Raw genomic sequence first — 26706 nt, forward strand, 5'->3', positions numbered from 1 at the left:
TGGCCCTGTCTCTGTCAGCACCTAGTGTCTAGTTCTACTGTCTGTCAGTTGGTCCTATCTCTGTCAGCACCCAGTGTCTAGTTCTACTGTCTGTCAGTTGGCCCTGTCTCTGTCAGCATCCTATGTCTAGTTCTACTGTCTGTCAGTTGGTCCTATCTCTGTCAGCATCCTGTGTCTAGTTCTACTGCCTGTCAGTTGGTCCTATCTCTGTCAGCATCCTATGTCTAGTTCTACTGTCTGTCAGTTGGTCCTATCTCTGTCAGCATCCTGTGTCTAGTTCTACTGCCTGTCAGTTGGTCCTATCTCTGTCAGCATCCTATGTCTAGTTCTACTGTCTGTCAGTTGGTCCTATCTCTGTCAGCATCCTGTGTCTAGTTCTACTGCCTGTCAGTTGGTCCTATCTCTGTCAGCATCCAGTGTCTAGTTCTACTGTCTGTCAGTTGGTCCTATCTCTGTCAGCATCCAGTGTCTAGTTCTACTGCCTGTCAGTTGGTCCTATCTCTGTCAGCATCCTATGTCTAGTTCTACTGTCTGTCAGTTGGTCCTATCTCTGTCAGCGTCCTATGTCTAGTTCTACTGTCTGTCAGTTGGTCCTATCTCTGTCAGCGTCCTATGTCTAGTTCTACTGCCTGTCAGTTGGTCCTATCTCTGTCAGCATCCAGTGTCTAGTTCTACTGTCTGTCAGTTGGTCCTATCTCTGTCAGCGTCCTATGTCTAGTTCTACTGTCTGTCAGTTGGTCCTATCTCTGTCAGCGTCCTATGTCTAGTTCTACTGTCTGTCAGTTGGTCCAATCTCTGTCAGCACCTAGTGTCTAGTTCTACTCTCTGTCAGTTGGTCCAATCTCTGTCAGCACCTAGTGTCTAGTTCTACTGTCTGTCAATTGGTCCCGTCTCTGTCAGCACCTAGTGTCTAGTTCTACTGTCTGTCAGTTGGTCCCGTCTCTGTCAGCATCCTGTGTCTAGTTCTACTGCCTGTCAGTTGGTCCTATCTCTGTCAGCATCCTGTGTCTAGTTCTACTGCCTGTCAGTTGGTCCTATCTCTGTCAGCATCCTATGTCTAGTTCTACTGTCTGTCAGTTGGTCCTATCTCTGTCAGCACCTAGTGTCTAGTTCTACTGTCTGTCAGTTGGTCCCATCTCTGTCAGCATCCTGTGTCTAGTTCTACTGCCTGTCAGTTGGTCCTATCTCTGTCAGCATCCTATGTCTAGTTCTACTGCCTGTCAGTTGGTCCTATCTCTGTCAGCATCCTATGTCTAGTTCTACTGTCTGTCAGTTGGTCCTATCTCTGTCAGCATCCTGTGTCTAGTTCTACTGCCTGTCAGTTGGTCCTATCTCTGTCAGCACCCAGTGTCTAGTTCTACTGTCTGTCAGTTGGTCCCGTCTCTGTCAGCATCCTGTGTCTAGTTCTACTGCCTGTCAGTTGGTCCTATCTCTGTCAGCATCCTGTGTCTAGTTCTACTGCCTGTCAGTTGGTCCTATCTCTGTCAGCACCCAGTGTCTAGTTCTACTGCCTATCAGTTGGTGCTATCTGTCAGCACCCAGTGTCTAGTTCTACTGTCTGTCAGTTGGTCCCGTCTCTGTCAGCACCCAGTGTCTAGTTCTACTGCCTGTCAGTTGGTGCTATCTGTCAGCACCCAGTGTCTAGTTCTACTGTCTGTCAGTTGGTCCCGTCTCTGTCAGCATCCTGTGTCTAGTTCTACTGCCTGTCAGTTGGTCCTATCTCTGTCAGCATCCTGTGTCTAGTTCTACTGCCTGTCAGTTGGTGCTATCTGTCAGCACCCAGTGTCTAGTTCTACTGTCTGTCAGTTGGTCCCATCTCTGTCAGCACCCAGTGTCTAGTTCTACTGCCTGTCAGTTGGTGCTATCTGTCAGCACCCAGTGTCTAGTTCTACTGTCTGTCAGTTGGTCCCGTCTCTGTCAGCACCCAGTGTCTAGTTCTACTGCCTGTCAGTTGGTGCTATCTGTCAGCACCCAGTGTCTAGTTCTACTGTCTGTCAGTTGGTCCCGTCTCTGTCAGCATCCTGTGTCTAGTTCTACTGCCTGTCAGTTGGTCCTATCTCTGTCAGCATCCTGTGTCTAGTTCTACTGCCTGTCAGTTGGTCCTATCTCTGTCAGCATCCTGTGTCTAGTTCTACTGCCTGTCAGTTGGTCCTATCTCTGTCAGCATCCTGTGTCTAGTTCTACTGCCTGTCAGTTGGTCCTATCTCTGTCAGCATCCTATGTCTAGTTCTACTGCCTGTCAGTTGGTCCTATCTCTGTCAGCATCCAGTGTCTAGTTCTACTGCCTGTCAGTTGGTCCTATCTCTGTCAGCACCCAGTGTCTAGTTCTACTGTCTGTCAGTTGGTGCTATCTTTCAGCACCCAGTGTCTAGTTCTACTGTCTGTCAGTTGGTCCTATCTCTGTCAGCATCCAATATCAAACAATAGTTATCATTGTTAATAATTCTAAGAATACTACCTTCATTACATATCTGCCATATCTACCATAAATCCTGTATTTTGGCTTCAATCACACTATCGAAAAATTTTCAACAGACATCCTCTTCACTGTCAATTACACACAATTAGTTGCCGCCAAGTAGTTTTGTAACTAACCACGCCGTGACGTCACAATGGCGGTCATATCACTTTTTTTCCCCCATCTGCAACTAGAGGTAAATGAATAGCGGAGGTGGAAGGGAGTAATTTGTATGTAATAGAGGTAGTATTCTTAGAATTATAAACAATAACTATTGTTCGCTAATTCTTACGAAACTTCTACCTCTATTACATATCTGCCGGAATATACCAGAGGGACCCAGGCGGGATCTGCCTCCAGTAACTCCCTAAGTAATCGACAGCAATCCGGAAATGTCATAATGCCATAATGTACTAATTCTCATCCTACTGAGATAATTTCCTCTGAAATTCCCCTTGATGAATTGAAAATCAGAAGACTATGTCAATAATCCATCAAATACGTGATATTATCACAAGATCTATCGTTATATTTGCTGATTTGACCATAGCAAACCTGGATTAGTGACCTTTAATACTGCCTATTACGTCACTTCCGGTTCTGACAGCACTTCTGGGTCTGACATCACTTTCGGTTCTGCAGTCACTTCCCCTTTTGGTAATGATGTCTTTTTAGGTCCATTTCTACCCCAAAGACGTCATTTTGTGGTTAGAAGGACTTTGTTCAGCTATTCCCAGTGTTGATGTCACTTCTGGTTTTTCTATCACTTCCAGTAATGACATCACTTCCAGTGATAGATGACATTTAAGGTGCTTCTAAACCATCCTACACCTAATAAGCAGAGTAATCAAGGGTGTACTTACTCTCTGATGCTGCTGGTGTCAGATTCTCGCCCGCCCGCTTTTTTTCGATAAAAGGGGTAAAACTATTGTTGGACGATAGCTTGTACCGCGACCACCCAACCAAGGGAATACATGCCCTCTAGGTCCGGTTGCACATCACGTAAGTAAAATCCGGTGAAGGTGTTTTGTGAGGCCCACTAACAGCTGGAAACTACTGGTTCTACTGAGACTGTAGTCCATGACACTCTTATTTTGTGAGCTGAGCAGGATTCGAGGCATGTTGTGGAATTCTGAGTCTGCGTATAACTTTAACTTTGTGCAACTGTGGCCTTCATCCTCCCTGCTACAGTAGCCTTGGTGATATCCTAGTTCGAGTTGGTCTTACAGAATACAAAGCGTCTCCTTCGATAGCGTCTATGTTGGTCTGTGGCCGAGAGGGACATAGGAGCCTGTCTGGTTGATCCACTGTTGGTCCTAATGCAGGGATTGTATAGAACTATGACCCAGTGGTCCCTTTGTGGCAAATTGGTTCTTGGCTATGAATTCTGGGAGCGATCTTATAGTTATAGAAGTCCAATGTTGATCATGGGTAAGACTAGAATAGTCTAAGGCATGTAACTCCAAAAACTCTTGCTGCTGTGGCCATGGCTAGCAGTACCAATGTTTTCCTGGCATTTTTAATTAGGGTAGCCTTCGCCATGGGTTTGTAAGGTTCCGTTAACAGTGAGGATAATACCACAAATAGATTTCACTTGGGGAAGATACGAGGGATCTTAATATCTTCTAGTAGAAATCATTTCGTTAATCTGTGGAGGATGGGTTGGTTTCCAATAGATAATCTATCATGTTGAAGTACAGAATGAAGGACTGATCTGCAACCTTCTATCATCCTGTGTCTGAATTTATGGTCTTGATGTAGATGAAGAATTATTAATTAAGATTATCAATAATCCCTAGTCGTCTTCTCCATTGGACAAACTTGTTCCATCTGTTGTCATATTAAAGGGTGGATGAAGATCGCCACGATCTTGCCATGCACAGCTTCCGAGGCAAGCTCAGATTATCCTGATGTTTGCATCTTCTGCGCGATAACTTCCAGGCGGTTAGATGTAGGCTGGGCAGATTTTCATAGAATATGCTGGACCTGGGCTGTCGTAGCAGATCTCGATGAAGTGGTAACTGTATGGGTTCCTCCATTAGAAGCTTTGATAGTCCTGGGAACCATGCCCTGCTGGGCCATACTGGGGCTATCAGTATTATTACGCAATCCGTCTCCTACACCTTGTGTATGATCTTGTCTAGGAGAGACCATGTTGGAAATGTGCAGCCAAATAGATTCGTCATATCCATGAAAAGAGCGTCGATCTGGTGATCTTGGGTCAGGAACTGGACTGACATAAACTGGAAGTTGGTTGTTCTGGCAGGTGGCAAATAGATCAGTGTGTGGCATGTCCCATATCTTGATTATCCAGCTGAAGATCTGTGGATGTAATGTCCATTCTGTTGCCACTATTCTCCCCCCTGTCAGAGGCTATCGGCCAGTATGTTCAGTTTCCCGAGTATATGTCTCCCTTCCATCTGGCAGTTGAAGGAGTCTGCAAAGGCAAACCATCACATAGTCTCCGTCATCAGGGAGTTAAATCTGGTTCCTTCCTGCTTCTGAATATATGCCACCACTGTGGTGCTGTCCGTGGCTATGAGAACTGATGATAAATGAAGCTGTGTTCTCCATTCCAGGATGGCGTAATATATGGCCTTCAATTCCCTGCAGTTGATATGAAGGTTTTTCTTCTCTGTGATCCACAATCCCTGTACTGTGAGATCGTCCATATGAGCTCCCTATCCCGAATCTGACGCTTCTGTGAATAGATGATGTTCTGGCATTGGATAAGTGAGTGGGATGAAACTCATCACGTGTTCTCTGTGATTCCACCAATGGAGGTCTTGTAGCAAAGTGTGATGTAACTGAGACTAGAATTCTAGGCCCTTTGATTGTTTAGAGTTTACCCATGTCTGTAGAGGACGTAGCCTCAGCCTTCCTCTGAAGGTCATATCCAGTAGAGATGTCAAGTTGCCTAGCAGATACATCCACCACCTCAGCAACTTGCTGGATTGACTTAAAATTGATTTGATCATCTCCACAGAATTTTCGATCATATCCAGTAGAGATGTCAAGTTGCCTAGCAGATACATCCACCACCTCAGCAACTTGCTGGGTTGACTTAAAATTGATTTGATCATCTCCACAGACTTTTCGAATCGATCCTCTGGTGGACATAGATATCCACTGTCTAAATGGAATCTTGCTTCGAGGTATATTATGTCTTGGGCTGGAGTGATCTCTCACTTGGCTGGGTTGACCAGGAAACCTAGGTAAGTGATAAGCTTGATCAAGAATATCATGTTCTGATGTAGCTGATATTTCCCTTGGTCTGCTGCTAAGAAGTCATCCAAACATGCATGAAATACTCACATCCCCCGCCAATATGACATGTCGGGTGTGTGCAATGAATTAGCTCCTGTGAACTATGTTCACTGGGCTTTTTTCAAGATCTGCTCCGGAAACGAGGACTACTGCCATTTTCAGTCTAAATCAAAGTCGTTGCCATGGAAACTCAAAAAATAACTTTTTTAAAAATCCCAAACTATTAAAAGGCACCAGTTCACCACTAGAACTATCTATGTGCCAAGTATGACGAAGAAATATGGTACGGTTTTCAAGATCTGCTCCGGAAACGAGGACTACTGCCATTTTCAGTCTAAATCAAAGTCGTTGCCATGGAAACTCAAAAAATAACTTTTTTAAAAATCCCAAACTATCAAAAGGCACCAGTTCACCACTAGATCTATCTATGTGCCAAGTTTGGTGAAGAAATATGGTACAGTTTTCAAGATCTGCTCCAGAAACGAGGACTACTGCCATTTTCAGTCTAAATCAAAGTCGTTGCCATGGAAACTAAAAAAATAACTTGTTTTAAAATACCAAACTATCAAAAGGCACCAGTTCACCGCTAGATCTATCTATGTGCCAGGTATGACGAAGAAATATGGTACGGTTTTCAAGATCTGCTCCGGAAACGAGGACTACTGCCATTTTCAGTCTAAATCAATGTTGTTGCTATGGAAACTCAAAAAATAACTTTTTTTTAAATCCCAAACTATCAAAAGGCACCAGTTCACCACTAAACCTATCTATGTGCCAAGTATGGTGAAGAAATATGGTACGGTTTTCAAGATCTGCTCCGGAAACGAGGACTACTGCCATTTTCAGTCTAAATCAATGTCGTTGCTATGGAAACTTGAAAAATAACTTGTTTTAAAAAATCCCAAACTATCAAAAGGCACCAGTTCACTACTAGACCTATCTATGCGCCAAGTATGACAAAGAAATATGGTACGGTTTTCAAGATCTGCTCCGGAAACGAGGACTACTGCCATTTTCAGTCTAAATCAAAGTCGTTGCCATGGAAACTCAAAAAATTACTTTTTTAAAAATCCCAAACTATCAAAAGGCACCAGGTCACGGTTTTCAAGATCTGTTCCAGAAACGAAATGTGACGGACGGACGGACGGCACCCATTCCTATATCCCCCTTCCACTTCGTGGCGGGGGATAATAACCATGGATTCGAACAAGCTGGAAATTGGCAAACTTGATGACTGGCGCTGTTATCGTGGTGAATACCCAAGGTGCTACTGCTATCCCAAATGGTAGGACTTGGAATTCGTAGCGTCGGCCATTGATTGCTAAATCTATTATGATCCTCATCTCGGTTGTGTTCTTCTTCGGGAATAAAAAGACTGGGGAGTAAAAACCTTTGGTGTTGTTGGACTCCTTTAGTTCCCGAATGGCTCGTTCCTTTAGTAGCTTCCTGATGGCCAATTCTGCAGCTGCTAACTTGCCACCTTTCAGGTGCCACCATAGGCTCAGATGTTTTCTGAAGTGTAGCTTGTAGCTGTGACCCACAACTAAGTTGGTGTTATGTTGAAAAACGGTAGACGTAACCACGTCAAAAGGGTCTATAACATCAGAGGGGGTTGTAAGGAAGTCAGAATTTTCTTTCTCCTCTGCCGCTTGATCCTCACTGGCGATTATATCCCCGTTTCTTGTAGTCTGGGTGTAGAAAAAAGTCCTGCGAAGATTGTGGCTTGTCATGCCTCTACCACGGTTGGAATTGAATCCTTCCCGGAGGGGACTTCTTAGGAGGCTTTTTGGGCACATATGACTTATGGTCCCAGGGTCACTTGTGAGAATGTGATGACTTGTGAGCTCTTGACACAAGGTCTATGGTTGAAGTGTGGAAATGCTCGGCTGTATCTTGTTTGACTTCATCTATCACATTTCTGAATTTCTCGTTGAAGGTTGTGGTCGCTGATATTGGTTGCGACATCACAAACTCCCTGGACTGGCTAGATACGTCCCTTGACCTAATCTGAGATAGGAGCTGTTGTTCCTGTAGTCTTCCTGTGAGGAAGTCCAGACTTGGGGTGATAGTAAATCTCCCTGCATCTTGACGATTGAGTCAAGGAGGGTGTGGATTAGTCCAACTTGATTGGTCCTAATAGTCACGGGTGTTTCCCGCACAATTCCTTCATAGGATAGTTGTAGAGGCGGTATGGTGTGTCTGATTCCTGCGACTAACCAATTTATATATGCCACATATATCAATTGAGGATATAGCAACCAATACTAAATCCTTGAAATGTTCATTTTGGGATTGCGCTCTAATTTGTAGAAATCCTCATCCAAGTGTTGGAACTCCAGAATTGTAGCATCGTGCATCTTGTATAACTTCCTGTTTCATGGGTGGAAGAGGTAGACATTCATCCTGCTTGAGTCTATTGATGTTATCCGTCGATTTGTCTACGACCTGCTCATGACATCCCCCGTATTCCGGCATCTGGTGTGGTGAATCCTCTGTCACATGTGGCCGAAGTGAAGGCATAAGGTGGTAAAGCTCTTCAATAAGTTCCACAAAAGTGTAGCCTTTGCTGTAATCTCTTTGGGGTGAGCTCTCAATCTCCTCAAAACCCTTTGATTCTGGCTCTGAGTAGCCTGGGGTATCTCCTGTGGGGGGTGGACAATCATATCCCTCCGGTGACCATGACTCCGGTATAATATGTCTCTGTGTGGCTTGTAGCCTGTGGGTAACGGTAGCCATGCCGTGGCTGTTCTCACAGCTGGCTGGTTGGTTGGCTGGACGGCTGGCTGAATGGCTGTCTGGGTAATCCCATGGGGTCTGTGCTGCTCTCTTTGGTCCCTTCGAACGGTCAAGTGGTAAGCCGTTGTTGGTAGGCTGGGCAGCTGTGGCTGGCTGGCCCATGGAGTCTGTACGGTGGCCGTATAGTTTCTTCACAGATGGATGGCTGGATAGCTGGATGAATTATCCGTCAGCTGGAATGCCGTGGGAGGCAGGCCCGTGGCATCTTTCTGGTATGGCTGAATGCCATTGACGGCCCGTCCATGGATACTATGTGGCTCCTGTACGGTATTGTTCTCTGGTCTAGCTGGTTTGGTGACTGGTCCATGTGTTGGTTACCAGGATCCACGCTGTGGCCCATGGCCTGAATGTGGTCCGTGGGCTAGCCGTGCGGCTCAGCTTGTAGATCTTGTGTAGCCTTGCCCTCAACCGGGGACAAAGATCTGGTAATCTTAGCCAGAGCTACCATCGTGATCTTAGCGTCCATATGCGACAGCTTAGAATCAAGCATGTCTTTTGCCATCTCCCGCTGTTCTCTCAGAAGTTGTTGGATGAGGCTCAGGATGAGAGCAGGAGATGATTGGGTCACTGGAGAGGGAGGCACTGGAGTAGAAACTGATTTCTCAGTGATCTTGTCAACCTTTTTCTTCGCCACCTCTCTTCCACTGGCCTTAGTCGCGGCCTCTGACATTTTGGAGAATATCTCTTCGGATGTGGAGGTGCATTTCTCTCATCTCTTCTCCAATGTGCAGGTCTTCCCTCTGCACTTCCTGTAGTTTACATGAGGATCTCTCGTATCGTTGACCACACTTCTCACACCCTGGGGTGGTGGGAGACTGCATGGCAACCTCACAAACCCAACACCAGCTATACCCTTGTGTGTAGTCTCTTCCAGCAGCACTATTACTTTAAATGTATATATATTTATATGTCTGTTATTATAGCAACCTTATGAGAATAATCTCAGATTAAAGTGACCTAATACCAAGTGCTAGATTGTCACTACTATTATAGTGGGTGTTAACTCTAGCACACCCAGAAAAAAGTGATATGGCCGCCATTGTGACATCATGGCATGGGTAGTTACGAGACTACTTGGCGACAACTAACTGTGTGTAATTGACAGTGAAGAGGACATCTGTTGCAAATCTAAAAATTTTGGTTAGTGTGAATGAAGCCAAAATACAGGATTTATGGCAGATATGTAGAAGAGGTAGAAGTTTCGTAAGAATTGTCCGGCTTCTATGGTTTGTCATTCAGCTGGTCCCCACACTGTCAGTCTCACCTTTGTCACTCAGGTCCATGTAGGCAGCAGGGTTGGCTGACTTGGGTTGAAGGTAGTCATCCTCATCCAGTGGCAGCTTCAGAGGAGTGTCTTGCTTCTTGGGCATGGGTGAGATGTGGCTGTCTGGGAAGCCACTATATGCTTGGTGACCTGTCATGTTGGGTGGGATGCCATCTATCTCATCTGCAATCACACATTTGAAATATCTCCATAATTATATACTTATAAGGTAGAAAACATGAATAAACTTAATGAACAGTTTGGTTGTGATCACATCTATAGGTAAACAATACCGCTCAAAATAAACTGGATCATTAGACAAACCTCTGTCCTTAAAGAAGCGGACTGGATCTGAGCTGTAACGGGAATTAATACTGTTTTCTCTCCCTCTTGTTGGTGACAATTGTTGTCTCATGTTGCGAGCTTCAGCTGCAGACTCAAGGTGAGCATAACGCTTCTCCCGCCATGGTCTTACTCCCCCATCTTTAGGCTTGTGATCAAAGGCTGCAGCACCCAACAGAGGGATCTGAAAAAGAGTAAAGCAACAAGCATATAAATTAAGACTCAGTTTGTGTACAACAAAATGATCTTCCTTACACATTCTTGATTGAACCTATAGTCAGTGACTGCATGTACCCAAATGTATAAGCATGAATGATAAGACTCTTTTCATGAGATGGTCCTGACCTTTGTGTCCTCTGGGATTTGTGGTTGTTGTGGTTGGAGGTAGTCATCAGCCTCCATTACCTCCTCCGGACCATCCACAGCCACACTCATGCTGCGGGCCAGGTCATGTTTGTCATAGGAGTGGCTGGGCAGTCGCAACAGCTTGTCTCCCTGGAAGAGAACACATGATTACCACCATCTGACACCATCCCTGCTGCCTGATGCTCTCACACAAACATTTCCTTTCCCCGCCTCATATACCATACTCAACAAAAATATATGCAATTAATATTCAGACCAAAAGACCAGCGTTTATTCCTTGTCAAACTTTATACATTGCTGCTGCCATTTATGATTGATATGTGTTTATAGCCCAGCAGCAGTTGTTACTGGTGTGGACTTTTCTGAAAACCGTAAACCAACTGATAGAGACTGGTCAGATATTCCAACAATTACTTTGACCCATGGTCCTGATAATATTATAAAACAGTAATCTACCTAGTAAGAGTGAGTGTATGCAAACTTTTTTTAGGTTAAAAACAAAAGAAAATGCAAATTATTACAAATCAAAACAAAATAATCATAAAGTGTAAATCCAATACTAATTTGCACAACAAACTAAACAATGGAAACAGTACAAAGAGTTTATCACACAAGGACATTCACAAAACACGAAATCAAACTACATGCAGAAAGCAAAATGTGTATAGTGTGAAACTAAACTTTCAAATGTCATGCTAAACAGAGAGAGAATTACATTGTTATGAAAAAAATGCCCTAAAACATGTAAGTAGCATCTATTGTACTTGTGCCTGGTGCTCTCAAGCACACAGCCACTGCGTGTGAGGTAAAATACAACCACTATGATTGTAAGCGTATTGTGTTGCCTAGAACAGAGCCACAGGACAATGTAAATATAGACATTATGTTTGGATCTGTAGAGGATCCTGTAAACATTATGTATGGATCTGTAGAGGATCCTGTAAACATAGACATTATGTATGGATACGTAGAGAATCCTGTAAACATAGACATTATGTATTTGATCTGTAGAGAACCGTGTAAACATTATGTATGGATCCGTAGAGGATCCTGTAAACATAGACATTATGTATGGATTTGTAGAGGATCCTGTAAACATAGACATTATGTGTGGATCCATAGAGGATCCTGTAAACATAGATATTATGTGTGGATCCGTAGAGGATCTTGTAAACATAGACATTATGTATTTGATCTGTAGAGAACCGTGTAAACATTATGCATGGATCTGTAGAGGATCCTGTAAACATTATGTATGGATCTGTAGAGGATCCTGTAAACATAGACATTATGTATGGATCCGTAGAGGATCCTGTAAACACAGATATTATGTGTGGATCCGTAGAGGATCCTGTAATCATAGACATTATGTATTTGATCTGTAGAGAACCGTGTAAACATTATGTATGGATCTGTAGAGGATCCTGTAAACAGACATTATGTATGGATACGTAGAGAATCCTGTAAACATAGACATTATGTATTTGATCTGTAGAGAACCGTGTTAACATTATGTATGGATCCGTAGAGGATCCTGTAAACATAGACATTATGTATGGATTTGTAGAGGATCCTGTAAACATAGACATTATGTGTGGATCCATAGAGGATCCTGTAAACATACACATTATGTATGGATCCGTAGAGATCCTGTAAACACAGATATTATGAGTGGATCCGTAGAGGATCCTGTAAACATAGACATTATGTATTTGATCTGTAGAGAACCGTGTAAACATTATGTATGGATCTGTAGAGGATCCTGTAAACAGACATTATGTATGGATCTGTAGAGGATCTTGTAAACATAGACATTATGTGTGAATCTGTAGAGGATCCTGTAAACATAGACATTATGTGTGGATCTGTAGAGGATCCTGTAAACAGACATTATGTATGGATCCATAGAGCATCCTGTACACATAGACATTATGTGTGGATCTGTAGAGGATCCTGTAAACATAGACATTATGTGTGGATCTGTAGAGGATCCTGTAAACATTATGTATGATCTGTAGAGGATCCTGTAAAGATAGACATTATGTATGGATCCGTAGAGGATCCTGTAATGATAGACATTATGTATGGATCTGTAGAGGATCCTGTAAACATTATGTATGGATCTGTAGAGGATCCTGTAAAGATAGACATTATGTATGGATCCGTAGAGGATCCTGTAATGATAGACATTATGTGTGGATCTGTAGAGGATCCTGTAAACATAGACATTATGTATGGATCTGTAGAGGATCCTGTAAACGTTATGTATGGATCTGTAGAGGATCCTGTAAACATAGACATGGGGCTCACCTTTTACTGAACACCTGGTATCATCACTATTAAATAGTGATTCATAAACACATGCTAAAGATACAGCTGGAAACATACAATCGACTCTGCTATAAACAGAGATATCTTGTAGGTATTCAAAGGGTTTTTCACTTTTACTTACATTGGATCATGTGTACACTGACATCATGAATGGATCAGTATAGGATCATGTGTACACTGACATCATGAATGGATCAGTATTGGATCATGTGTACATAGACATCATGAATGGATCAGTATTGGATCATGTGTACATAGACATCATGAATGGATCAGTATTGGATCATGTGTACATAGACATCATGAATGGATCAGTATTGGATCATGTGTACATAGACATCATGGATGAATCAATATAGGATCATGTGTACATAGACATCATGAATGGATCAGTATTGGATCATGTGTACATAGACATCATGAATGGATCAGTATAGGATCATCTGTACATGGACATCATGAATGGATCAGTATTGGATCATGTGTACATAGACATCATGGATGAATCAGTATAGGATCATGTGTACATGGACATCATGAATGGATCAGTATTGGATCATGTGTACATAGACATCATGAATGGATCAGTATTGGATCATGTGTACATAGACATCATGAATGGATCAGTATTGGATCATGTGTACATAGACATCATGGATGAATCAGTATAGGATCATGTGTACATAGACATTATGAATGGATCAGTATTGGATCATGTGTACATAGACATCATGAATGGATCAGTATTGGATCATGTGTACATAGACATCATGAATGTATCAGTATTGGATCATGTGTACATGGACATCATGAATGGATTAGTATAGGATCATGTGTACACAGACATCATGAATGGATCAGTATAGGATCATGTGTACATAGACATCATGAATGGATCAGTATTGGATAATGTGTACATAGACATCATGAATGGATCAGTATAGGATCATGTGTACATAGACATCATGAATGGATCAGTATTGGATCATGTGTACATGGACATCATGAATGGATCAGTATTGGATCATGTGTACATAGACATCATGAATGGATCAGTATTGGATCATGTGTACATAGACATCATGGATGAATCAGTATAGGATCATGTGTACATAGACATCATGAATGGATCAGTATAGGATCATGTGTACATAGACATCATGAATGGATCAGTATTGGATCATGTGTACATAGACATCATAAATGGATCAGTATTGGATCATGTGTACATAGACATAATGGCTGAATCAGTATAGGATCATGTGTACATAGACATCATGAATGGATTAGTATAGGATCATGTGTACATAGACATCATGAATGGATCAGTATAGGATCATGTGTGCATAGACATCATGGATGAATCAGTATAGGATCATGTGTACATAGACATCATGAATGGATCAGTATTGGATCATGTGTACACCGACATCATGAATGGATCAGTATAGGATCATGTGTACACCGACATCATGAATGGATCAGTATAGGATCATGTGTACACAGACATCATGAATGGATCAGTATTGGATCATGTGTACATAGACATCATGAATGGATCAGTATTGGATCATGTGTACACAGACATCATGAATGGATCAGTATAGGATCATGTGTACATGGACATCATGAATGGATCAGTATTGGATCATGTGTACACAGACATCATGAATGGATCAGTATAGGATCATGTGTACACAGACATCATGAATGGATCAGTATTGATCATGTGTACATAGACATTATGAATGGATCAGTATAGGATCATGTGTACATAGACATCATGAATGGATCAGTATAGGATCATGTGTACATAGACATCATGAATGGATCAGTATAGGATCATGTGTACATAGACATCATGAATGGATCAGTATTGGATCATGTGTACATAGACATCATGAATGGATCAGTATTGGATCATGTGTACATAGACATCATGAATGGATTAGTATAGGATCATGTGTACACCGACATCATGAATGGATCAGTATAGGATCATGTGTACATAGACATCATGAATGGATCATTATAGGATCATGTGTACACAGACATCATGAATGGATCAGTATTGGATCATGTGTACATAGACATCATGAATGGATCAGTATTGGATCATGTGTACACCGACATCATGAATGGATCAGTATTGGATCATGTGTACACAGACATCATGAATGGATCAGTATAGGATCATGTGTACACAGACATCATGAATGGATCAGTATTGGATCATGTGTACACCGACATCATGAATGGATCAGTATAGGATCATGTGTACACAGACATCATGAATGGATCAGTATTGGATCATGTGTACATAGACATCATGAATGGATTAGTATAGGATCATGTGTACACCGACATCATGAATGGATCAGTATAGGATCATGTGTACACAGACATCATGAATGGATCAGTATAGGATCATGTCTACATAGACATCATGAATGGATCAGTATTGGATCATGTGTACATAGACATCATGAATGGATCAGTATAGGATCATGTGTACACAGACATCATGAATGGATCAGTATAGGATCATGTGTACACAGACATCATGAATGGATCAGTATTGGATCATGTGTACATAGACATCATGAATGGATCAGTATTGGATCATGTGTACACCGACATCATGAATGGATCAGTATAGGATCATGTGTACATAGACATCATGAATGGATCAGTATAGGATCATGTGTACATAGACATTATGAATGGATCAGTATAGGATCATGTGTACATAGACATCATGAATGGATCAGTATAGGATCATGTGTACATAGACATTATGAATGGATCAGTATTGGATCATGTGTACATAGACATCATGAATGGATCAGTATAGGATCATGTGTACATAGACATCATGAATGGATCAGTATAGGATCATGTGTACATAGACATCATGAATGGATCAGTATAGGATCATGTGTACATAGACATCATGAATGGATCAGTATAGGATCATGTGTACATAGACATCATGAATGAATCAGTATAGGATCATGTGTACACAGACATCATGAATGGATTAGTATAGGATCATGTGTACATAGACATCATGAATGGATCAGTATAGGATCATGTGTACATAGACATCATGAATGGATCAGTATTGGATCATGTGTACATAGACATCATGAATGGATCAGTATTGGATCATGTGTACATAGACATCATGAATGGATCAGTATAGGATCATGTGTACACAGACATCATGAATGGATCAGTATTGGATCATGTGTACACAGACATCATGAATGGATTAGTATAGGATCATGTGTACACCGACATCATGAATGGATCAGTATAGGATCATGTGTACACAGACATCATGAATGGATCAGTATAGGATCATGTGTACACAGACATCATGAATGGATCAGTATAGGATCATGTGTACACAGACATCATGAATGGATCAGTATAGGATCATGTGTACATGTACATCATGAATGGATCAGTATAGGATCATGTGTACACAGACATCATGAATGGATCAGTATAGGATCATGTGTACATAGACATCATGAATGGATCAGTATAGGATCATGTGTACACAGACATCATGAATGGATCAGTATTGGATCATGTGTACACATACATCATGAATGGATCAGTATTGGATCATGTGTACACAGACATCATGAATGGATCAGTATAGGATCATGTGTACACAGACATCATGAATGGATCAGTATTGGATCATGTGTACAAAGACATGAATAGTGAGTGAGTGAGTGAATGAGTTGGATTTGTTACTCTGCTTTTAGCAACATTCCAGCAAAATCATGGTGGGGGACACCAGAAATGAGTTTCACACATTGTACCCATATGGGGAATCAAACCCAGGCCTCCAGCGTGATGAGCGAACGCTGTAACCACAGGGCTACTCCACCACCCCAGACCAATATAGGATCCTGTAAACGCAGACATCATGAATGGATATATATACAGGATCATGTAAACTTCAAAGAATAGTTATCATTGTTAATAATTATAAGAATACCACTGTATTACATCATTGCCATAAATCACTGTCAGTATACCAGATGAAAGGTGGGTTCTGCCTCTAGAACACTCCCTGTTTAGTTGACACTAATGTCCTTGAATCATTGTGCTTCCCTCACATAACTGTTTCAAATCCCAAAGAGCTGTAATGTCTTTGAACCATTTCGAGAGGACTTGACTATCTTGCAGTGTAATTACCAGTCAATATGTGATTACTTCTTTACAACCATCATTATATTGCTGATATCCCTATTTATGATTATCTATTTATGATATAATAATTCTGATATATTTTTATGTCACTTCTGGTATTTTCTTACTTTTCTAACATTTCCTATTTATGACATTACTACATTACACATAAGTTGTCCTACATCTACAGACAGTAGGGGTGGCTTCCACGTGTAGATAGGTTGTCCTGCATGTACAGACAGTAGGGGTGGCTTCCATGTGTAGATAGGTTGGCCTGCATCTACAGACAGTAGGGGTGGCTGCCATGTGTAGATAGGTTTTCCTGCATCTACAGACAGTAGGGATGGCTTCCATGTGTAGATAGCTTGTCCTACATCTACAGACAGTAGGGGCGGCTGCCATGTGTAGATAGGTTGTCCTGCATCTACAGACAGTAGGGGTGGCTTCCATGTGTAGATAGGTTGTCCTGCATCTACAGACAGTAGGGGTGGCTGCCATGTGTAGATAGGTTGTCCTGCATCTACAGACAGTAGGGGTGGCTGCCATGTGTAGATAGGTTGTCATGCATCTACAGACAGTAGGGGTGGCTTCCATGTGTAGATAGGTTGTCCTGCATCTACAGACAGTAGGGATGGCTTCCATGTGTAGATAGCTTGTCCTACATCTACAGACAGTAGGGGCGGCTGCCATGTGTAGATAGGTTGTCCTGCATCTACAGACAGTAGGGGTGGCTTCCATGTGTAGATAGGTTGTCCTGCATCTACAGACAGTAGGGGTGGCTGCCATGTGTAGATAGGTTGTCCTGCATCTACAGACAGTAGGGGTGGCTGCCATGTGTAGATAGGTTGTCATGCATCTACAGACAGTAGGGGTGGCTTCCATGTGTAGATAGGTTGTCCTGCATGTACAGTCAGTAGGGGTGGCTGCCATGTGTAGATAGGTTGTCCTACATCTACAGACAGTAGGGATGGCTTCCATGTGTAGATAGGTTGTCCTGCATGTACAGTCAGTAGGGGTGGCTTCCATGTGTAGATAGGTTGTCCTGCATCTACAGACAGTAGGGATGGCTTCCATGTGTAGATAGGTTGTCCTGCATGTACAGGCAGTAGGAATGGCTGCCATGTGTAGATAGGTTGTCCTGCATCTACAGACAGTAGGGATGGCTTCCATGTGTAGATAGGTTGTCCTGCATCTACAGACAGTAGGGGTGGCTGCCATGTGTAGATAGGTGGTCCTGCATCTACAGGCAGTAGGGATGGCTTCCATGTGTAGATAGGTTGTCCTACATCTACAGACAGTAGGGGTGGCTGCCATGTGTAGATAGGTTGTCCTGCATCTACAGACAGTAGGGATGGCTGCCATGTGTAGATAGGTTGTCCTGCATCTACAGGCAGTAGGGATGGCTGCCATGTGTAGATAGGTTGTCCTGCATCTACAGACAGTAGGGATGGCTGCCATGTGTAGATAGGTTGTCCTGCATCTACAGGCAGTAGGGATGGCTGCCATGTGTAGATAGGTTGTCCTGCATGTACAGGCAGTAGGGATGGCTTCCATGTGTAGATAGGTTGTCCTGCATGTACAGGCAGTAGGGGTGGCTTCCATGTGTAGATAGGTTGTCCTGCATGTACAGACAGTAGGGATGGCTGCCATGTGTAGATAGGTTGTCCTGCATCTACAGACAGTAGGGGTGGCTGCCATGTGTAGATAGGTTGGCCTGCATCTACAGACAGTAGGGGTGGCTTCCATGTGTAGATAGGTTGTCCTGCATCTACAGACAGTAGGGGTGGCTGCCATGTGTAGATAGGTTGTCCTGCATCTACAGACAGTAGGGGTGGCTTCCATGTGTAGATAGGTTGGCCTGCATGTACAGACAGTAGGGATGGCTTCCATGTGTAGATAGGTTGTCCTGCATCTACAGACAGTAGGGGTGGCTGCCATGTGTAGATAGGTTGTCCTGCATCTACAGACAGTAGGGGTGGCTTCCATGTGTAGATAGGTTGTCCTGCATGTACAGGCAGTAGGGGTGGCTGCCATGTGTAGATAGGTTGGCCTGCATCTACAGACAGTAGGGGTGGCTGCCATGTGTAGATAGGTTGTCATGCATCTACAGACAGTAGGGGTGGCTGCCATGTGTAGATAGGTTGTCCTGCATCTACAGACAATAGGGGTGGCTGCCATGTGTAGATAGGTTGGCCTGCATCTACAGACAGTAGGGGTGGCTGCCATGTGTAGATAGGTTGGCCTGCATGTACAGACAGTAGGGATGGCTTCCATGTGTAGATAGGTTGTCCTGCATCTACAGACAGTAGGGGTGGCTGCCATGTGTAGATAGGTTGTCCTGCATGTACAGACAGTAGGGGTGGCTTCTATGTGTAGATAGGTTGTCCTGCATGTACAGGCAGTAGGGGTGGCTGCCATGTGTAGATAGGTTGGCCTGCATCTACAGACAGTAGGGGTGGCTGCCATGTGTAGATAGGTTGTCATGCATCTACAGACAGTAGGGGTGGCTGCCATGTGTAGATAGGTTGTCCTGCATCTACAGACAGTAGGGGTGGCTTCCATGTGTAGATAGGTTGTCCTGCATCTACAGACAGTAGGGGTGGCTTCCATGTGTAGATAGGTTGTCCTGCATGTACAGACAGTAGGGATGGCTGCCATGTGTAGATAGGTTGGCCTGCATCTACAGACAGTAGGGGTGGCTGCCATGTGTAGATAGGTTGGCCTGCATCTACAGACAGTAGGGGTGGCTGCCATGTGTAGATAGGTTGTCCTGCATCTACAGACAGTAGGGGTGGCTGCCATGTGTAGATAGGTTGGCCTGCATCTACAGACAGTAGGGGTGGCTGCCATGTGTAGATAGGTTTGCCTGCATCTACAGACAGTAGGGGTGGCTGACATGTGTAGATAGGTTGTCCTGCATCTACAGACAGTAGGGGTGGCTGCCATGTGTAGATAGGTTGTCCTGCATGTACAGGCAGTAGGGATGGCTTCCATGTGTAGATAGGTTGTCCTACATCTACAGACAGTAGGGATGGCTTCCATGTGTAGATAGGTTGTCCTGCATCTACAGGCAGTAGGGATGGCTGCCATGTGTAGATAGGTTGTCCTGCATGTACAGACAGTAGGGGTGGCTTCTATGTGTAGATAGGTTGTCCTGCATGTACAGGCAGTAGGGGTGGCTGCCATGTGTAGATAGGTTGGCCTGCATCTACAGACAGTAGGGGTGGCTGCCATGTGTAGATAGGTTGTCCTGCATCTACAGACAGTAGGGGTGGCTTCCATGTGTAGATAGGTTGTCCTGCATCTACAGACAGTAGGGGTGGCTTCCATGTGTAGATAGGTTGTCCTGCATGTACAGACAGTAGGGATGGCTGCCATGTGTAGATAGGTTGGCCTGCATCTACAGACAGTAGGGGTGGCTGCCATGTGTAGATAGGTTGGCCTGCATCTACAGACAGTAGGGGTGGCTGCCATGTGTAGATAGGTTGTCCTGCATCTACAGACAGTAGGGGTGGCTGCCATGTGTAGATAGGTTGGCCTGCATCTACAGACAGTAGGGGTGGCTGCCATGTGTAGATAGGTTTGCCTGCATCTACAGACAGTAGGGGTGGCTGACATGTGTAGATAGGTTGTCCTGCATCTACAGACAGTAGGGGTGGCTGCCATGTGTAGATAGGTTGTCCTGCATGTACAGGCAGTAGGGATGGCTTCCATGTGTAGATAGGTTGTCCTACATCTACAGACAGTAGGGATGGCTTCCATGTGTAGATAGGTTGTCCTGCATCTACAGGCAGTAGGGATGGCTGCCATGTGTAGATAGGTTGGCCTGCATGTACAGGCAGTAAGGGTGGCTTCCATGTGTAGATAGGTTGTCCTGCATCTACAGACAGTAGGGATGGCTGCCATGTGTAGACAGGTTGGCCTGCATGTACAGGCAGTAGGGGTGGCTGCCATGTGTAGATAGGTTGGCCTGCATCTACATACAGTAGGGATGGCTGCCATGTGTAGATAGGTTGGCCTGCATGTACAGGCAGTAGGGGTGGCTGCCATGTGTAGATAGGTTGTCCTGCATGTACAGACAGTAGGGGTGGCTTCCATGTGTAGATAGGTTGTCCTGCATGTACAGGCAGTAGGGATGGCTGCCATGTGTAGATAGGTTGGCCTGCATGTACAGGCAGTAAGGGTGGCTTCCATGTGTAGATAGGTTGTCCTGCATCTACAGACAGTAGGGATGGCTGCCATGTGTAGACAGGTTGGCCTGCATGTACAGGCAGTAGGGGTGGCTGCCATGTGTAGACAGGTTGGCCTGCATGTACAGGCAGTAGGGGTGGCTGCCATGTGTAGACAGGTTTGTATAGGGGTAGAGGACTTTTATCTAATGTTGTTTCAGGATGCAAAGTGAGGTATATGTGGGAAACCATCGGTGATGATGTTTACAGAACATCATCAGAGCAGTCCACAGCATGCTGGTTAGTGTTGATATCTCAGTCATGCTCATACACAGGTTTAGAAACATTATCAGAATGTTTTATATAGCTGGATACTGAGAACCAGGAAGGTTTATTATCTATCAAGTCTCTTTAGTTTTGTAAATTTCACACTAAAAAGGTTTATATGTAGAATAAAATGAAAAAGATGCTTAATTTGTATTAATATTGCTACAGACATGCAATCTGAAACATGTTTTCTCCTTTAGATAAATTTTCAAAAGTTGATACTCTGCCAATAACATGGTGTGGGTAAAAAGGCCCAGCCCATTAGTTACAGCTACCACACAGACACGACGGACACCATGCAGAATGCAGTATCTGGATACGTTTAGTCTATCCCGTGCACGATTCTACCTGATACAAAAGTGGCTGGTTACTAACGTCACAGCTATCAGGGCCTGCGATCATGTCAATCTCTGTGACCACATTTGTCTGGTCAGGGAATTTCTTCAACACATCGCCCTGTTGTCACAAACATCCACACAGTCAGCGTCAAGGCATTCACTGTATACCCGCTTTAAGCATATATAAAACTCTGTTCAGAAATGTTTACTACTGTGTACTTAAGAAATATCTTATGACTTAATTGTCCTTTCTAATAGAGAAGCTTTCATAATTTCATTTTCATGCCGATATTTTTCATGCAAAATCAAAAGTCAGTACAAGAAAGAAGTAACTCTGAAGGGAGGTGGCTTCAATAACTTCTATTATGAAACTCTTGTGGGTTTTTTAGATTTATGGAGATTTGCAGTTTTCCTCAGTAGAACAGTGGCAACTAACACTTGACAACATGGTTACAAGAGTGGTGTCATTTTCACAAAGACTTGAACGTAAATTTTGTAAAAACAGTTTCCAGAACTAATGAAAGACCAAAGCATTTTCTACAAACAGAAAATAAAAAGCATTTTTTACTGTATTCAACCCAGTGATAGGAAGCAGAAGAAAAATATTATTTACATATTTGGTCCACAACAGAGGCTTATGAAGAAAACATTAACTGATCATAATACTACAAACAATACATCAGTTATTTTAAAGAAGTATAGTGCTATATATTTTTCCTTTAAAGCAAATCTGTAAATAACAGAGCCACATCCATTCCAATATCTTTAAAATCAATCCTTTCAAATCAATAACTAACAAAAAAAAGGGATAAAACAAAACATAAACATTAACATCCATTGAATGCAGTGGAATACAGTAGCCATGTTCAGCTAGTTAGAAATCCACAAAAATAGCAACATGTACAGGTTCCAGATTCTTCATAGTGCAAGTAAGTATTGGAAGTATCAGACAGAAAAAAACGGATGAGAACCCTATCTCTGTTCCTGGAAGCAATTGGATGTAACTAATTACAAACATAGAGTGTTTAATAAACTTACCTGTATGACGAGATAACGGCCCGGATCACGTGCCATCTTAGCAAACTCTTCAGCTAATTCTTTGAAGGATGGACGACTGTCTGCATCTAACATCCAACCTTTCGAACAAAACATGTATTTTTATAATCAAGCCGTTCCAGAGTGAGTGAGGGAGTGTTTTGGGGTTTGGCACTACTTTCATCCGTGTATTTCAGTCATGGTATGGTCATAATGCTGTCTTAATGTGGGAGGAAATGTGACGTAAGTCAGGCATGTTTACCACTCAGCGAAACTCACTGGACCAACATGTACAGATCATAACAAAATTCAAATCAACAAGTGGTAGATTCTGCCAGTGAAAAAGCTCAGGCAACCTTCTGCTCATACTGGCTAGGTTTAGATGCAGACAGATTTGTATTTCAGTACTTGACTTCAACAGCCCATATTACAAAATGCCATGTCATGTCATGACACGTCATGTATTTATCAACATGTTATATACAGAATAGAAAACAATGAAGGTTTATTAGTGATACCAACAAAAGTATAAGGGGGTCACACAAGTGTTCCTATGGCTATAACATGTCTTATAAAACTACTGCCACATGGCTATTGTATTGTTAGTATCTTCCTATCTGATAGTAACCTTGTGAGAGGTACAACTTTCAAGTGAGACTTGCTGAGAGATTTTACATATGAATTGTAAAACCTGCTTTGAGGTTTTACAATTGTGTAAACCTAGGTTTAAACCCAATGAGTCTCTGATAAAAGTGGTGATGAAAGGTGATCAATCTTACATGTCATGACTCATGTGGTCTTTCTCTTGCATGCTTTCATTTAGCATTTCTTTTATGTTGTGACACACTGCAATGCTTCACTATAAGGTATCCCATTGTTTTCTTATTCTTTCTGATATTTCTTTCATTTAGACAGTAATAAGAAAGTAAAAACACTGATCAGTTTAGGTTGTAAAAATCTCGACCTCTGGAAAAGCCCTTGGCCCTCAGGTTTTTCACTCACATGAGGTTTTACATTTTCAACCCAAACCTCAGAGTTGTGTTTCATCTATAACTTAGAATACAACCAATACACATTGAGTCTTTGTGTCGCTACACTGCTTTAATTACAGACAAAATTCACATATAGGATTCCTACATGTAGAACATCTTTGAATGCAGTAGACAGACATTCCTTAAATATTCACATAAAAATCTTCACTTACATTTGATCATGATCATATAGACGTCAATTGTACAGATGGAGGGTTGTGGCAGCCGCTCCCCTTTCTCCAGAAGATCAGGCACGTCGCGGGCGCGGATGCTGTCATATGGCTTCTGACCATATGTGAACAATTCCCACACTGTGACTCCTACACAAAAATATACATGTCACAAGGGACATAACTCTCATCAGAGCAGGAATGCTAGATGTCTTTCTGCTCGTGGAAATTTGTAATATTGTACTGACAGGTTAGTTTTAAATTGAAAATATTGCTGAGCTAAGTTTCCGATATTTCTTCCACGTAAAGATCCGGTGACTCACCATAGCTCCACACATCACTCTTATGTGTGAAGATCCGATGCTGGATGCACTCCAAGGCCAGCCACTTGATGGGCATCTGTACACACAAACATGTAGCTCAAACATTCCATGCATCACAAATTCCTACTCATGTATGGATTACTGTTGAACTAATACTAAATGCTGACATTGGAAAGAAAGTAGATACCTCCTAGTTAAGAATCTGAGATGTTAGCTGTTGGAAGATTGGAACACAAGTTACACACATATGTAATTACACAGCAAACACATGTGATGAATGTCCCAAATCCATTCCGATTAGAAAATGTATATTTCGTATCTCAGTTTTTTCTGTTGCTGTGGAAAATTGTGCACCGGTCTGATAAAAGAAATTACTACTACCATTGCTCATCCACCAAAAAACAGGGCAACTCTATCTTTCTTCAGTTGTTTATTAAACAGTTGTTACCAAAGCAAAATGACTTGGCCTACATCATAAATTAGTTCAAAGGATGGTACCAAGACAGTTTTATAAAAACATATAATTATTTCACCCACCCGCTATATTGTTGGTTGACGTTGGGGATTGTTAAACATATTGAAGAAATATGGATGGTTAAATGCATATGATACTTGGCATGCCACAAAAGGAATCAACAGAGGATTAAATCTGGGTCACGGTGACTGGCAATGTTTCATTGAGTAACTTGGCACAAGCAGCTTTTGGACAAGAGTGCCTCTGTCAAAGCACATTGCTACTGGACAATGAAATTGTGTGATGGAAACGACAAAAACCCACCTATATCACTTGGCAATATTTTTTACCATTACCAGGGTTTTCACAACTGTTGGATATTTTGAGAAATGCTATTCATAAACTGCAAATGTATATTTCGTACACCACAGGATTGGTGCTGTGATATTTAATATTGGTAATGTGATAATGTTGAATGTTTTAATAACACTGCTTTTATTTATCCTGACAAACATATTTCATTCTCATCCAGAGAATACAAACACAAGACTAATTTGTTCGTGTTGGACTGGAATGAAAACATAAATTGTGGACATTCCAAAGTAACATTTTATGAAGATATGAAGACGACATAGCAGGAAGTTTTTGAAATCGAATACATACACATCTGTTGAAAAGTCTTTGAATTGTTTGATGAATATTTATTTCCAATAATGGTGATTGTCGGATTGCACTTACGTCCTTATTGTTGTCAAACGGCCCACGTGGGTGGGTGTTTACATGTCATTTCGCGTCACCTGTTTATGCACTAACCAATGAAACTTGTGTGTTATCATGACATCCTACTGACCTGTCAAGATCACTTTTATACGCTCTGCCCACTGAGAGTGAGGCAAGTTCGACCACATGTACCACTATGTGGCATCACTATGTATTTACAGCATGATATACTGTGTGACTTCGTATCCATATTGCACCCTCTAAGGTTTAAAAAATTAAGAATTGGTTCTCAGGCAATGTCTTTTGAAAATATAGTGCGTGCAGGCAGCCTTTTTTGTTGTTGTTGAAACTAGCATGTAACCAAAAAAAACAGTTTGTGTATAGTCAACTTGGGAAAGGGCCTCCCTACAAAAATATATTCCTTGATGAGTAAAATACTGGAACACAGCATTTTACAAACTGTTGGACCACCATAACACATGCATACAACAAGCTTCTATTATTGTGAGCACACAACACCAGAAGTAGCATCTTAGCAAATCTGTGTTAGAGTATGCAAGGTGGTCCTGTTATTACACTATCTGGCTATAAAAGTGTTCATTGTGTATCTGGACTTATGTTTGTAATCCATCATATTACTTTTATCCAAAATATTCATTCAATTAATTTCAGCAAAATCGTGTATGAACTAATCAGCAGGTCACATAAACCCACCAAGTACTCGCCTTGAAACAAACATTAGTCTAAGAGATACGGTCATCCTATCACTGTATTAAAAATTTCTTTTCAGTTTTGATATTGACCATGACATTAAGTAATTATTAGACAAAATCACCCTTAGATAGGGGAGAAAATGTGTGAACAGCTGACTGCTATATGTGGCTTATTTTCCGAGACAAATATACATGTGATCTTAAATCTCTGTGTATGAAACATTGTCCGCCATACAGTACACAGATACCATTGAATTTGTAAAACATCATGTCTTGTGATGTTTTATCGTAAATTTCATGTTTTCATTTACCAAATTTGCAAATGGCAAAATAGGAACACAAACTCCTATTGCTGCCTTGACCATAACACAAGATGAGCAGTAAAGCATT

At 42.2% G+C, this 26706-nt stretch overlaps 1 protein-coding gene across 3 annotated transcripts in view; it reads right to left on the bottom strand.

Moving 5' to 3' along the window:
• The window catches only part of LOC139463746 (epidermal growth factor receptor-like), a 266464-nt gene that overhangs the window by 8985 nt on the left and 230773 nt on the right, over positions 1–26706 (bottom strand). Inside the window, exons 21-27 of one of the 3 annotated variants that reach the window (XM_071245008.1) lie at positions 24430–24505; positions 24110–24256; positions 22909–23006; positions 21908–21988; positions 10473–10622; positions 10110–10311; positions 9786–9968 (exon numbers count right to left, since the gene is read on the bottom strand). In XM_071245008.1, the coding sequence (XP_071101109.1) occupies positions 9786–9968; positions 10110–10311; positions 10473–10622; positions 21908–21988; positions 22909–23006; positions 24110–24256; positions 24430–24505 (937 nt within the window). Of the gene's footprint in view, positions 1–9785; positions 9969–10109; positions 10312–10472; positions 10623–21880; positions 21989–22908; positions 23007–24109; positions 24257–24429; positions 24506–26706 lie in introns of all 3 variants that reach the window. The other 2 variants (XM_071245007.1, XM_071245009.1) reach the window with 2 other exon arrangements.

The sequence above is a fragment of the Haliotis cracherodii genome, unplaced genomic scaffold (assembly GCF_022045235.1).
Source record: "Haliotis cracherodii isolate W230 unplaced genomic scaffold, xgHalCrac1.p SCAF_16, whole genome shotgun sequence".
NCBI lineage: Eukaryota > Metazoa > Mollusca > Gastropoda > Lepetellida > Haliotidae > Haliotis > Haliotis cracherodii.